The sequence below is a fragment of the Desmodus rotundus genome, chromosome 10 (genome assembly GCF_022682495.2).
Source record: "Desmodus rotundus isolate HL8 chromosome 10, HLdesRot8A.1, whole genome shotgun sequence".
In the NCBI taxonomy this organism is placed as follows: domain Eukaryota; kingdom Metazoa; phylum Chordata; class Mammalia; order Chiroptera; family Phyllostomidae; genus Desmodus; species Desmodus rotundus.
In genome coordinates, this window is record NC_071396.1 from 95,798,965 (window position 1) to 95,812,048 (window position 13,084).

At 53.4% G+C, this 13,084-nt stretch overlaps 1 protein-coding gene across 2 annotated transcripts in view; it reads right to left on the reverse strand.

Annotated features, from left to right (window-relative positions):
• Positions 1-5,338: 5,338 nt before the first annotated feature.
• Positions 5,339-13,084, reverse strand: part of SMAD7 (SMAD family member 7) — a 30,851-nt gene continuing 23,105 nt past the window's right edge. For both annotated transcript variants that reach the window (XM_053913140.2, XM_045187913.3), the window contains exon 4: positions 5,339-7,386. In XM_053913140.2, coding sequence (XP_053769115.1) covers positions 6,848-7,386 — 539 coding nt within the window. In that variant the 3' untranslated portion in view covers positions 5,339-6,847. The remainder of the gene's footprint in view (positions 7,387-13,084) is intronic.

Below are 13,084 nucleotides of genomic sequence, written 5' to 3' on the forward strand. Positions count from 1 at the left end.
GTCACATGACCCCAAGCAAAATGCAAGATCGGAAATGCAAGGTGCACTGGGCAACTTCCTGAGAATGACAGGTCTCTGCCACAGGCCATTCATTACCTCCAGGATCTGGAATTCTGAGGGAAAGAGGAGTTTGGAAGAGCAGCATTGGACAGAGCAGATGAGGCCATGCTTTGGCTAAAGAAACCCAGGTAGAGACTTAAGGAGAGCTGCCAAGTGTAGCTTTGCCACCTCTTGCCTAGGTGACTCAGGTAAGTAATTGATCTCTTTGATCCTTCCAAAATGGGACAATCAGTTTCTTCCAAAATGGGACAATCAGAGCTCCTGTCTAGACTCATTAGGAAAATGTGTATGAGAGGGCTTTCTGCAGCATTGAGAACAAACGTAATATCGGCCGCTACCAATTAGCCACATTTCCTTGCAGGTTCAATGCAGCCTTAAGAGACATTTTATTTCTACTTCTTATGTGCATCCTACCTGTAAATCCAAGGCAGAGACTGCATCTCATACCTTTCCACCAGAGTGCCCACGCTGGCCTGGGACCATGCTGAGAGCACGAGGTGCAAGGAAGGACACAGCCTCCAAGTGCCTTGTTTGTTCTCGAGGATTCATGTCAAGTTCACATTCTACTACCCAACGTGGGCTTGTCTTAGGATAAAACAATCATGTTCTTCTCCCCCACCCCCACCCCCACCCTGCAGCTTCTACTAAAATGGCAGCTCCTGGAATGCAAAAGCCCTAGGTTTATTTGTCAGCTTTGCCTGGCCCAGACACACATGTCCATGGATGACCTTGGAGCTGGGGTCTGAGATCTCAATCCCAAGGAGGGCTGATCATATGGGCTCCTGAGAAAGAGGCTCCCAGCTCTCCTAGTCTCTGTGGCTCCGATGGGCACCAAACAGACCCAGCTGGGAGTCTGGCCTGGCCTGCACATAGGCTGTGCACCCCCACGCCCCTGCCCCCCCCCACCCCAAAGCCAGTAAATCGTCCCTGAATTAATCAAAGGCTTGCACTGGTCCAAACTCACCAGGGGCCTCCTCCAGCGGCCACTTTGTGTTCTAGTAGATTAATTGCAGCTGGGGGAGGGGAGGGAATCCATTTTTAGAAAATCATTACTTTCAGAAGGAGAGGGGGCCACTTCTGGGTGGAGAAAACCGCTGAGCTGGCAGCCCGGGCCTGCTGCTGGAGCGCCAGGAAACCCGGGGCTGTGCAGGCTGCTCCCCGCTCAGCGGGTACAGAGGGGGTGGCGGGGGGTGATATGCTCCCTGCTCCTCAGGTCAGGGCACCGCCATCCTCCTGCTCCAGCTACTGCCAGCCTCTGCTTCCTGCTCTGGCCTGGGCTCAGTTGTCTGCTGGCATTCTGAGCAGGAAGGGGTCACCCCAACATAGACCACCCCCTAATGCCAGTTGGCTTTGTTGACTGCCTTCTCTCAGCTCACTTACTTAACCACCCCCAGAGGACACTGTCAGCCCCTGCCTGCGTGGCAGGGGGAGAAGAAGGTTGGAGATTCCTAACAGCTGCTGCCTTGAACTGAGCGTCCAGTTGATTAAACAACATGCATTGCCATCTTTGTAGGTCAAAATGGTCACACATTAGCAATCCCACATGATTTAACCTAACTCTCATATGGCCAGCTCCCCAGACATATTTTCCCACGAATCCCTCTCTTGGCCCCACGAGGCAGATACAAGGCCCATTTGATGTTTCAGAAATTGAGGTTCAGAGAGGTAAGTGACTTGCCCAAGGGAGTACAGTGCTCCAACCCCAGTCTAAGTGACTGCAAAACCCACAACGGTGTCTCATATCCTGTTTCACGTCGGACTCCCAAGCCCAGCGCCCAACCTGGTCCGTCAGTCACTCGCTGTGCGTCTACCCGAGAGCCCTAACAACACAGACCGACCTGAAGCTCCTGTGCAGGCTGGGGAGGGGCGCTGGCTAACTGACCCCTTGGGAAGTCTGCGTTTGCTGTGGGCTTGGGTGCAATTTCAGCCCCACTGCAGGCTGGGCGTGGCTGTCCTGGGTAAGCCCCTCACCTCTTGGAGGGTCTGGCTCTTCCTGCCCCCCTCCTGCTGCAGTGGGGGCCATGGGTGGGTAACGCTGGGGAGGCCCTTCGTGCCTATGCATGTGCACGAATGTCGGGCGTTGTTGCGTCTGTTCAGCAATCAGACTGGCTTGATCCTTCCTGACCGGAACTTGTTTTGGGGAAAACACACACCCAATACAGTGAGCCCCCCACCCAGGCCTGCCGGTACAGATTAGGTAACACAAAGGTGGTGAAATCTGATGCTCTCAGCCAGGGGACCTCCAGCATCTCTTTCAACCTCAGTTTCTTCCTCTGTAGAATGGGGCCGATGATAATGATATTTGCTTTAGGGAGGTTGTAAGGATTAAAGGGGACAATCCCGATGCAAGGGGCTTGGAACACTGCCTAGCACAAAGTCAGAAATCAGTACTGGCCATTATTATTATTATTCCCAGTCCAAGCCAAACTCACAATTCTGCCTCTTCCTCACTGATGGAACAAGCCCTGTCTCAGTGATGCGCCAGGAGTTGCTAGGGCAGCAGGTCCTGACTGGGGCCCCTGCTGAGACCCCCCCCCCGCAGAGTACCAAGAACTTAGGGTTCATTAGGGGAGACAGAATTCTACACCATTAATATCTCTTTAGGGCAGACATTTTTAAAAGGGAGGAGGTTTCCTGGAGAAGGTGTGGGCCAAGCTGCATCCTGGAGGATGAGACAGCTGATTCAAGAAGAAGCCGGAGAGCACTTGCTTGGAAACACGTGAGCAAGGCGTGTGCAGGGAACTGCACTTCACCCTGCGTGCCTGGGACCGAGGGCCTGCACGTGCAGAGCGGACCGGGTTAAAGGGTGAGGTTGGCAGACTCAGGGACTGAAAGGCCACTTGGAGTGGAGGAGGGCCAAGGAGATGCTAGAAGTCCCTGAGCAAAATCATTCTAGTGGGGATGGAGAAAGGGAACACGTATGTGAAAGGTAATAAAATTTTACGATTATGGATTAAATGAGGCAGGTGGACAGGATTTCATTTTTTATTTTATGACAGGGGATAAGGACAAAGGAGATGGGAGAATCCGGGCTTCTTTTTGGGGCAGCTGAGGCATCCCCAGGTAAGGGAAGATGAAGGCAGAGTGCTGTTTCTGTCCAGGGAGAGGGCAGAACCCTGTAACACACCCCACAACTTCAGGGATGAACTGAGATAGGTAGGGTAATCAGGCAGCAGGAAAACTTCCCTGCAATAGGACACCTTCTTCTTTCTCCTCAACTAATGCAAACTCCACCTGGGCTGGAAGTCTCCCCGCTCCGTGGGTCTCAGGTGGTCCCACAAACACACCACTTCTGCCTGTGCTGCTGGAGACTATCTTGGGCATCGTGTCCTCCAGCGTCACTGACCGCAAGGTGCCCCTGCAGCACAGTCCTGGCTCACGGAGGGTGCTGAGCAGATGCCTGTGGGTAACAGCCATTCCAGCCAGGTGAGGAGTGTCGTCTACCAGCAAACACCTAGCTTCCCCTGAGCGGTCCTCTTCCCCTGCCCACCCGGCGCCAGCCACCTTACCAGGATGCACACGCTCTCACCCTGTTTGGGCTCTTGAGGCTGACTGTCAAATCCGGGTAACAGAGGAGGACCTACAGGTGTTGTGGCCACAGCTCCTGCCTCCAAGTCAAGGGGCCGGGTGACAGCATGGTGGCCCACCTCCTCCCATTTTGAGGAGTTGTGGGAGTGGCACCACACCAGATTCCATCAAATGAACATCTCTACAGGGCACGGGCCAGAGCCAGCCCCTGAGCTCCCTGAGAGTTTCCTCCTGAGCGACCCTGGACAAGTCTTTGAACCTCTCAAAGCCTCCATTTTTGCAGAGGGCCCTAGTGAGAATGAAGTAACCCCCTTCAACGCCTAGCTTCGTGCCTGGCACCTAGTAAAGCATTCAGTAAGTGGCAGCTATTATTATTAAAGAGCTTCCTGGCATGCTGACGCAAGTTAGAGCAAGCCACAGTGACGGACAGCGCCCTGAAACAATGCCTCCCTCTCCCGCCCCTCCTCCGCCCCGCGGCACTGCTGTTAATTAGAACCCTCCTTGGGTGTTTTCCAGAGATGGGGGTTTTATACTTACTCTGGGTGGCAGAACTAGAATAAGTGGAGGGAGGGTTTCAGTTCAATGGAGAAAAGGCAAAATGGTCTCTTGGTAGTGAGCTCCCCATCACCTCTAGTAAACAAGTTGGCCCAGATCACCATTTGACACTAATGCTCAGAAGCATAAATCAACATGTACCCATATTTCTTACAACATAGTTGTATAAGAAGTCCCTTGAATGAAATGATGGTGCCAGTAAGCTACATTGCTGTGTGTCTATTTGGCAAAATTAAAAATTGGCCATTCTTACTTTGGCCCCCTCCAAAAAGGTTTTTGAAATTGTCCCAGTCTCTGATACCCAAAACCTTAACCTCCAACTTCAGAGGCCACTCCCTCCTAGGTCCACGGTTCTAGAGCCCTGACAAGACACACATACAGCTCCCGTTTGGTGCCCAATTTGGTCCCATCTCTTGTGCAAGAGTCTGAATCTAAAACGAGGCTCAGGTCAACCATGGAGATCCCAGGGCAAGTACTAAAGAGGCACTTCTCCAGCCAAGTGCCATGAGGCCTGGGCTGGGCAAGGGCACTGGAGAACTGCGGTTGGGCCGGAGTACAAGCAGATGGGGGAGGTGGTTGTGGAGCAGAACCTGGACTTGGCGCCCTGTCCGGTCTTCCCCACTTCCTGGAATGTCTGGCCCAGAACTTGGGAAGGACCTAGGAGATGGCCTATCACCAACACTCGACCTCCCCCTAGTCTTCCTTCCAGGGCTTCGGCTCTCAGGAAGCCTGTCCTGGAGGCCAGCGTGGTGGTGACCTTCCTCCAGGATGGGCCCATTGGGCTCAGGACTTGACACCAAGAGAGGACTTTCCAAGCAGCAAGTCAGGTCTGCGTTCTTAGGATTGTAGAACCCCCCCCCCCCATCTCCAATGCAATCTCCTACCCAACCATCCAAAATAAAATCCGCTTTCCAGTTTTGAAAAAGGATCATCCCCTTTGTAAGTCAGGGCTTTCTGGTGTTGATCTCATCACATTCTGGACGCCCAAGCAACACCCAAGGGACAGCACATAACAGGAGGGATGACTGTGCAGCAAAGCGTCTTTCTAGCGTATAGGGAATTGATTCGTTTTGCAGCCCACCTCTCCCTCCTCCCAGCCAAGCACCGGGCCCGGAGACCCCAACTGTCCTGGATTCTGACACCCCTCCCACAGCCATCCCATCAGAAGAGAAAGGAGCTGGAGGACAACATGGAATCAAGTATACATTTTAAAAATTGTTTAATGGAACATAAACTCCTTTAGAAAAACATTCAGCCAGGTGATAACACCCATAGAAAAAAACACCAATCTTGTGTTTATCATTTTTAATTTGGCATTTGTTATTTGCATTTATATTAAAGCAAAGTGCATCTTCTCTTTATTTTTGTTTATACACATTGCACAATACATAAATAATGATGCTTATAAAACGTCTTTATATTTACAAGTAATAATATATTTATATATAACATAAAATACATTTTTTCTTTAATAAATCTCAGGGTTTGTTTTTTTCAGGAGTCCTTTCTCTCTCAAAAGCACTACAATGCTAAATTTCCAATGAGAATGCTTCTCTTGTTCATTTAAACCTTTGTAGTTAGAAAAATAGCTTATGTTAAAGTCTAAACATGCTCATTGAGCTAAGAGCAGTGTCAACGTATCATACGAGTGTATGAGTTGTAGAGGAAACGACAGAAGAGTTAGGTGTCAGCCCAGGGCGGTACCTTGGGTTATGATGGACCGAATCCTTCTTGGTGGGAAGGGAAGGGGGGCTGCTCCCCTCGCTGGTCTAACAGCAGAGCTGGACACACAGGCCGAGGAGGGGAGGAAAGTGCGGAGCTGGTTTTCTGAGTCCGGGGAAAACCTGATGTGGCCAGGGCAGGGGAGAGGCGGAGGGGCCTGAGAGGGCACTGGGCGAGCAATGCTGTGGCGGGGCTGCCCCGGCAGCCCTCGGGGAGCCCATCTCAGAGACCCCATCTCAGAGACATCCAGGAGCAGATGGCCAAACAAAGACGCGACAACGGCAGCGGGGTGGCTGGGGGGGAGTCGACAAGCTTGAAAACAACTGGTTCTGGTTCAGCCTCCTTTTGCAGGGTAGTTTCTAAGAAGCCTGGTGACAGGCCTGGGTCCTGAAAGGGACGAGGCAGGGCCTTGCTCTGGCAGCTGCTAGGACACGGGGGTGGGGTCGCAGGCCTCCCCAGGTTACTGCCTCTGCCCCACTGAACACAACCAAAGGGCAAGAGAGGCACAGCTGGGGAGTGCAAACCTCCCAGCCAGAGAGGTCAGCGGGAAGCACGCAGGGCACACCAGTCCCCCACCTGTATTCACGTACACACACTCACACACACAATCGCTTGCACACCCACCCTGACAAGTGAACCGATGACCCCAAAGCCAGGGCCTGCTCCCCATTCATACACTGTTTGGTGGGACTGATTTTTATTTCCCCTTTTCATGTGGGGGTGAGGGGGTGGGGGTGTCCTGCCAACACAATGACCCCCCACAAAAAAAAGACCCCAACAATTCTTTTCATAAGCTATTTCTCAAAAACAACAACAACAAAAAAAAACACAAAACAGAACATAAACAAAATGACAAGAAGGAAAAAAAAAGAACAATGACCAGAGTTTTGCATGAAAAGCAAGCACTCAGGAGGAAAATATTAGCAGCAAAGTAGTTTGGACTGCGCCCGCTCGGCTCACGCTCTGTCCTCTCCCGACGCGGCTACCGGCTGTTGAAGATGACCTCCAGCCAGCACGGGCAGCTGCTGATAAACTGGCGGGTGTAGCACTGGCCCCAGCCCTTCACGAAGCTGATCTGCACAGTGAAGCCAGTCCACGGCTGCTGCATGAACTCGTGGTCGTTGGGCCGCTGCAGGCTGTACGCTTTCTCGTAGTCAAAAGCCTTGATGGAGAAACCGGGGAACACTTTGTGTACCAACAGCGTCCTGGAGTCCGGGTTGTCCAGTGTGGCTGACTTGATGAAGATGGGGTAACTGCTGCGGTTGTACACCCACACACCATCCACTTCCCGCGTGAGCTGGATGCCACAGCCGATTTTGCTCCGCACTTTCTGCACCAGCTGACTCTTGTTGTCCGAATTGAGCTGTCCGAGGCAAAAGCCATTCCCCTGAGGTAGATCATAGAAGATGTCCAGGGAGGGCTCCTGGACGCAGTAGAGCCTCCCCACTCTCGTCTTCTCCTCCCAGTATGCCACCACGCACCAGTGTGACCGATCCCCAGGCTCCAGAAGAAGTTGGGAATCTGCAAAACAAAACGGCGGACACGGTTGGTGGTGATGGGGTCGGCTGTCCTCCACGCCCTGGAATCATGACGCTCGCACCCACGCACCCCTCCAACCAGCAGGGCTCTCTGAATGAGAGAGGAGGTCACAGCGGTGCTGGATATGCCGCAGACTCTACAGTCCCCCTCCGGGGGCCTGGAAAGCTTGACCCTCCGACAGAACAGCACTGGCCTTTGAGTGAGCACAGGGTTCACGGGGGTGCCCCTTCCCGCCACATCCCCATCCTGTGAGGGAGAGCCCACCTGGCCGAAGGAAGCTCCCATGCCAGCAGAGCTCAGAAGCCAGGGGACCCCTCGTAACATGGCGGGTCGGGTCCTAGTTTTAAAGCTAGAAAAGGCCTTCAGAGATGGCCCAGAGTGACAATTCTTTAAGCTGGACGGCACCTTGAAGGCCAGCTGCTCTGGGCCCTCCTCACCCTGATGAGAAAAGTGGGTCCCAGAGAGCGTGTTGCCCAGGCCCGGTAGGCTGACACAGCCAGACCTAGGTAGGGCTCAGGTCCCCAGGCTCTAGGACCATTTCCTGTATGGTCTCTGTGACTGTCACCAAATTCTCAGATCAGGGGCCTGGGTCATAAGCAAGTGCTATGTGGTGAAAATTTAAATGGAGGAAGATTTGGGGGCAAAAAGATCTTCCTAATAGAAAAACAGCCCTCAGTGTCTGTCAGCAGCAGCACCGTACACAAAGGGTGAATTCCCATCAAAATGCCACACCACACACACACACACACACACACACTCTCTCTCTCTCTCTCTCTCTCTCTCTCTCTCTCTCTCTCTCCTCTCTCTCTCTCTCTCTCTGGCTCGTGTTAAAACCCAGACTACCTCCACGAAGCTTCCTCCAGCCCAGACAGAAGATTATGTGTCTAAACTGGGGACGGCCATCGTTACAGTGCCCTTCTCTGCTCACACAAAAGAATCTAGACTCCTGTCTGCGCCCCTTCCTCCCTCCCCTGAAGGCCCCACCCCAGCTGTCCTAGAAGTGCTTCTACCCACAGGCAGTCCGGGAGACTGGCGTGGTTCTGGTAAGGTGATTTTCCTAAACAGACACGCGGAGATCTGTACAGGGGAATAGATGGAAGGGAAAGGGAGCCCTGGCGGCTGGCATTCCAGCTCCTCCTTAAGCTAGAGCCAGTGGGGCAGGCCCCTGACTGGGAACCATAAATCTCCCAGCCCGGGCTGGGCCAGGCTGCAGGAACGAACGCTGTGGTTTGTGGTGGCGGGGCGGAGACCGGAAGTCTTGTATTTGTTAACAAAAATGGGGAAAGGCAGGGGCCCCAGGAGGCAGGGGCTTCCTCCTACCCTCCCTTCTCACTTTCTGGGGGGGCAGTTAAGGAACAAAGATGGGGCTAGTTGGCTGTGATATGTCTTTGAGTGTGCTTGACCTTCTTGATTCCAGAACTACTGGGCTTGCAGAATAGAGGATGACTTATCCAATGCAGCGGCCAGCAGGGAGGAAGGCTGGGGGCCCCATGTCTGCTGCCCCAGCAGGCTAGGTAACCCAGCGAGGCTCACAGCTCCTTACAGGCATGTTAGGACCTGGGAACCAGTCAGCTCGGTGAACTTTTTTTTTTTAAGTAGCAGCTAGTCTTGCAGAGAGGTGTCCCATGAATAAGTGTTCAAATGTGCACTTTGACCTACTGAGGCAGCCACAAACACACCCTGGGCGGCTGTCTCCTACTGACACCCCAACTGGCCTTCTCGAATGCCTGCCCAGGCAGCTACACAAAATGGGGAGCTGGGGGCTCATTCCTTTCCCTCAATCCCCACCCCACTGAAACTCAACCCCAGCAAAGGCGCCTGTCAGCCCCCAAACACTCATGCGCCTATAAAGCACAAGTATGAGAGAAGCTGTGTGTGTGTCTGTGTGTGTTTGCATGTGCACAGGAACATATGGAAAAACAAGAGAGGGACAAGGGCTCCAAGCAGAAGGTGACTCATCAGGCATTAACTTGTTTCTGCAAAGTATCCATCAACTGCTAATAAACTCGTGAGCGCTGGCAATCTTTGAACTTTCTTGCCGAGGGAGTTCAGCTCTGAAGGCTGCACCAAAGAACCACAACATCCACGTAAATAACAGTGCTCTGGCGTGCAAGCGTGCTGGAGGAGAAACCCCTCTTCTGGAAGACACAGGGCGTCCCCGCCCGAGGGGAGGGTGTTTGGGAACGTGAGAAGCTCTCCCTCATTATCCCAACTCAGGATGACAAACCTGGCCCGGGAAGGAAGACGCGGGAGAGAGGCTCAGAAGACCCCCTGCAAGTCTCACAATACTTTGTTTCAACAGAGCCTGGCCCCCCTGAAATCTGGCACCCCCAAGCGGGAAGAGGAGGTGCAGGGTGGGGTGGGAGCCTGAGGTTGAGTTGCCCTGGTGCCAGGCCCACGGGCAAGGGGTGGGGGCTGTGTCTGCCCCACGGGCCTCTGGGGGCAGAGGAAGCTGGGCGGGGGCTGGGGCCTGAGGTTGACTGGCCCAGGGCCCTGAGGGGGAAGAGGGGGAGAGGAGGGAGCTTTCTGGCGGGTTTCTCTTTCATCTGCACAGCCAGCCAGCCAGTCCACCCAGCAATTTGCTGCCAGACATCCCTGGAAAAAGCCTTTTTCTGTTGAGGTTAATGGCCCAGCCCAGATAAACAGCAGCACGTGGGTGTCCCTGTGTGTGAGCAAGGCCCCTGAAAGCCCACTAGGTGCCCGAATTGGGCACCCACATCACCCCACAGCCCTCTTCTCGCTGCTCCTGGACCATCTCTGAGCACAAAACAGGCTCCCAGCAAAACCCCTGCAACAGCTAAGGCCCCTTTAACGTGTCGTACTTCCCACGTTGCCAACCAGAGATTCCCCTCCTTTGCCCCAAATGCCCCCTGGGGCTTGGGGCTCATTTCTGGGAAGCGCTCAGCATCATCTTCAGAGAAACCCATTTCCCTGAACTGGACCCACAGCCCACAAGCGTCTCCCCGCGAAGGTCTGTGCTTAGCTCCTGGGGGCTCCCCAGGCCTCGTGGTGAGGACCTGGGAGAACCTCATACACAGGAAGTCTCCCTAGTTAGCGGGTCACCAGGACGAAGGAAGCGTCTCACAGGCCCAACTTGGCTTCATATCATGGTGGCTGATACTACACTCCAAAGGCAAAAACTCCCAGCCCCTTGTTAATTTCCCTCAGCTTTATAACCTTTTCCGGTATTTTCAACAACTTCTTTCCCTCCTCAGAAAACTGTATAGGGGCTTGTTTTAAAACCGTATTTGTGCATTTTAAAGCATCAAACAGAAAAGCTGTGTTGTAAAAAGCTAACTAATCAGATGCCTGTTCACAATTTTTTTCTTTTTATTATAGTTTAGGGAATGTTTGGAGCAACCCCAGAAAAATGCTGAATCGGCCTAAAATTCCTGTAAGGTAGCCCCCCCTTCCCCATTTCCCTTAAAGCATAAAATCAACCCTTTAAAAGGAAGGGGGAGGTGGGCATTGAGAAGGGGGAGGATTTCGCCTTGTGTGTGCACTTGCATTAGGGAAGACCACTTAACAAGGAGCTCCCTGCCTCTTACAAAGAGTTATTTAATTACCCTGGTCATGAATGAACAGACCAGACCCTTCTAGAAGGCTCATGAATGAAGCTCTAGCCTGAGGTCTCAACCGCATGGGGTGACCAGACCTCAAGGCCAGGTTTTAGGTAAGGGGGAGATTTTCCCCCTTTCAATTTTTTTTTTTATTTGAAGGTATGAGGAGATGAAGGAAAAACAGAGGAAGGAAGGAAAGACCAAGTTCAGTGCCTCGGTGGTACCATTTTTGGACTCCCACTTGTGAAGTCCCACCGTGAGGCCATCCGAGCCTGGCTGTGCCCACGCACAGAGGCGGAGCAGATGAGGAGAGGGGCCCCAACATCCTGACCTTTCAGTACAGAGACTTGTTTGGGAACCGAAGCCAGCACAGGACAGAGAGAGCCTCAGTGGCTGGAGCCACTGCGTTCAATGTGCCCCAGTGCCGGTGCACAGCGGGTAAAAGGTGGGCATAGAAGGTTCTCAACTCGCCTCATCTCTGTGAGACACCTGGATGACAAAGGCAGAGAGATTCTCTGCCCAAATCCAACAATGGGACGCCCCTCCCCCCCATTGGTCCAGCAGAGCAGAAGGCTGAGGATGGAGAAGCCAGGGAGATGGACACCCGGGCAGACAGAGACAGTGGCCCCACACAGGCGGGTGAGGGCAAATGAAGGGCACAAAACTAGACCCAGAAGTTGAACCCGGCAACCCTGGAAAGCAAACATCACCACGCCTCCCCCACAGCAGGTCCAGGGTCCTCCCTCTCCCTCGGGACTCCGGCGCCACCAAGGGCTGCCTCATCCCGCCTCCCCCCTTCGCCAGACATCTCAAAGGTTAACAGTGCCCATCAGTACTGCTCCCCTCCCTGTTCAGGCAACGGGCTGTTCTGAGAGCAGGCAGCCCACTGTGGGAGCAGGGCTGGGACAAATGGGGAACCAGCGCCAATGCGTCGGATCTACTCTCGTCCTGCACACTCTCAATTACCAAGGGCCCTTACTGGTCTCTCGTTCTTCAAGAAGCAAATGACCAAAAACCAAAACAAACACCTGGAAACCCAACGAGGTGTCTGGGTTCAGGGTCAGTTCTAATCCGCCACATTTCGCCTTCGCCAAGGTCATGCCAGGGGCCCCTCAGATTCCTCTGGGGTTTAGAGCAAGTCACCCACAGAGTCGGAACAAACTCAAAATGTTTCCAGTTAACTCTCAGACCCAGCCTTCCCTCACTGCGCCAAGCTCGTTTTCCAAAAGGATCAGAGGATGAATTCTGACCGGTAGAAGACACTGGGGAAGTTGAATTTTTTTCAGGGCTCTCTAACAAGGTTATCTCCATTGAGGTGGCAGGACCAGCAGGGTGGGCAGGGGGTGCCAAAGGGTCTCCTCCAAAGGCTGGGGTGCTTCCTCAGGTCCCTGGGCCCAATAAACCAAGTTCCCCAAATGCTATCCCTCAGGGAGGTCCGACTATGGCACGACACACCCCCACACCCCCCCACCCCACCCAGCTGCCCCAGTTCAAACCTACCTCCCATGGAACCTTGGCAGGGACTGAAACTCTCAGGGCCAACCTCACATGGTCGTTATGACCTGACGCAAAAGCAGCAGGGGCCAGGGCCCAGTCTGCAACTATACTCAAGAGTCTCATCTCTTGGGTTCTGCAGCTGCTTGGAAAACACTAATCACTCTTCCCCTTTGCCCACCCCGTCCCCAAGGAAGGACAGATGGGCATCTACTGTGTACAAGCCCTGTTCCAAAGGGACTCAAAACAACCCTACGAGGTTACATACTATTACCATCCCTATGTTAAAGAAGACATGAGGCATAGTTGGTCGCTTGCCAAAGAGCAGAGCTGGGGTTGGAGGCCAGAATACTGCCAAGTGTGAGCTGGGGGTGGGGAGCCACCTCAGGTCTCTAAAGCCACCAGCCCCCAAGAGTTGCCCTGCAAGTGTTAGAGAGTGAAAATAAGTGTCTCTCAGAACTCACTTTGGAAAGGCTATGCCTACTAGGGGGTCCAGCTCTCTCACACCAAGAAAGTGGCTTCCTGGCCAGCAAGCTGCTCTGTGACCTTGGCCAAGTGGCTTGCCCTCTCTGAGCTTCAGGTTGACCTGTCCATAACTAACTTGAAGGGGACTGGGGCAAAACAGC